At 44.6% G+C, this 496-nt stretch overlaps 1 protein-coding gene across 1 annotated transcript; it reads left to right on the top strand.

Moving 5' to 3' along the window:
- Positions 1-8: 8 nt before the first annotated feature.
- LOC107734888 (nuclear pore complex protein Nup155-like) lies at positions 9-432 on the top strand (the record flags this gene model as incomplete). The annotated part of the gene is made up of 2 exons (XM_016546768.1): positions 9-135; positions 253-432. Coding segments are annotated over exons 1-2 (305 nt in total), but the record flags the coding sequence as incomplete, so codon positions are not given.
- Positions 433-496: the final 64 nt, after the last annotated feature.

Here is a 496-nt window from a genome sequence, read left to right as displayed (position 1 = left end):
GGATCATCTGATGCACATGATCAAACAGGACCAGAGTAAAGTGCGTAACATGGACCTTCTGTGGCGATACTACGAGAAGAACAGAAGCTTTGGCAAAGCGGCACACGTTCTGGCGCGGCTAGCAGACATGCACAGGTATAGTGCTGCTTATAATAGTTCTCATAACTATGCATGTAGATATTTAAATTCCTGTTGCTGGATACTTGTATGCACCCAGTCTGAAGGGTTTGTGTTGGTGTTGTGTGCATGCAGCACGGAGATCTCTCTGAAGCAGCGTCTAGAGTACATCTCCAGAGCCATCCTCTCTGCCAAGAGCTCGTCCTGTGTCTCTTCACTGCGAGCCGACGGAGAGTTTCTGCATGAACTGGAGGAAAAGATGGAGGTACTGAGAGAAAAACAGCTGAAGACCTTTAGTGGAGAGCTGCACAATTTGTGGGAAAAGTCTAATTGCAATCGTTTCTGATTGGAATTCAAATTTTTTTTTTTTTTTTTTTTT

The sequence above is a fragment of the Sinocyclocheilus rhinocerous genome, unplaced genomic scaffold, assembly GCF_001515625.1.
Source record: "Sinocyclocheilus rhinocerous isolate Xijiao unplaced genomic scaffold, SAMN03320098_v1.1 C35481148, whole genome shotgun sequence".
NCBI classification, from domain to species: Eukaryota; Metazoa; Chordata; class Actinopteri; order Cypriniformes; family Cyprinidae; genus Sinocyclocheilus; species Sinocyclocheilus rhinocerous.
This window is presented reverse-complemented; position numbering and strand designations above follow the sequence as displayed.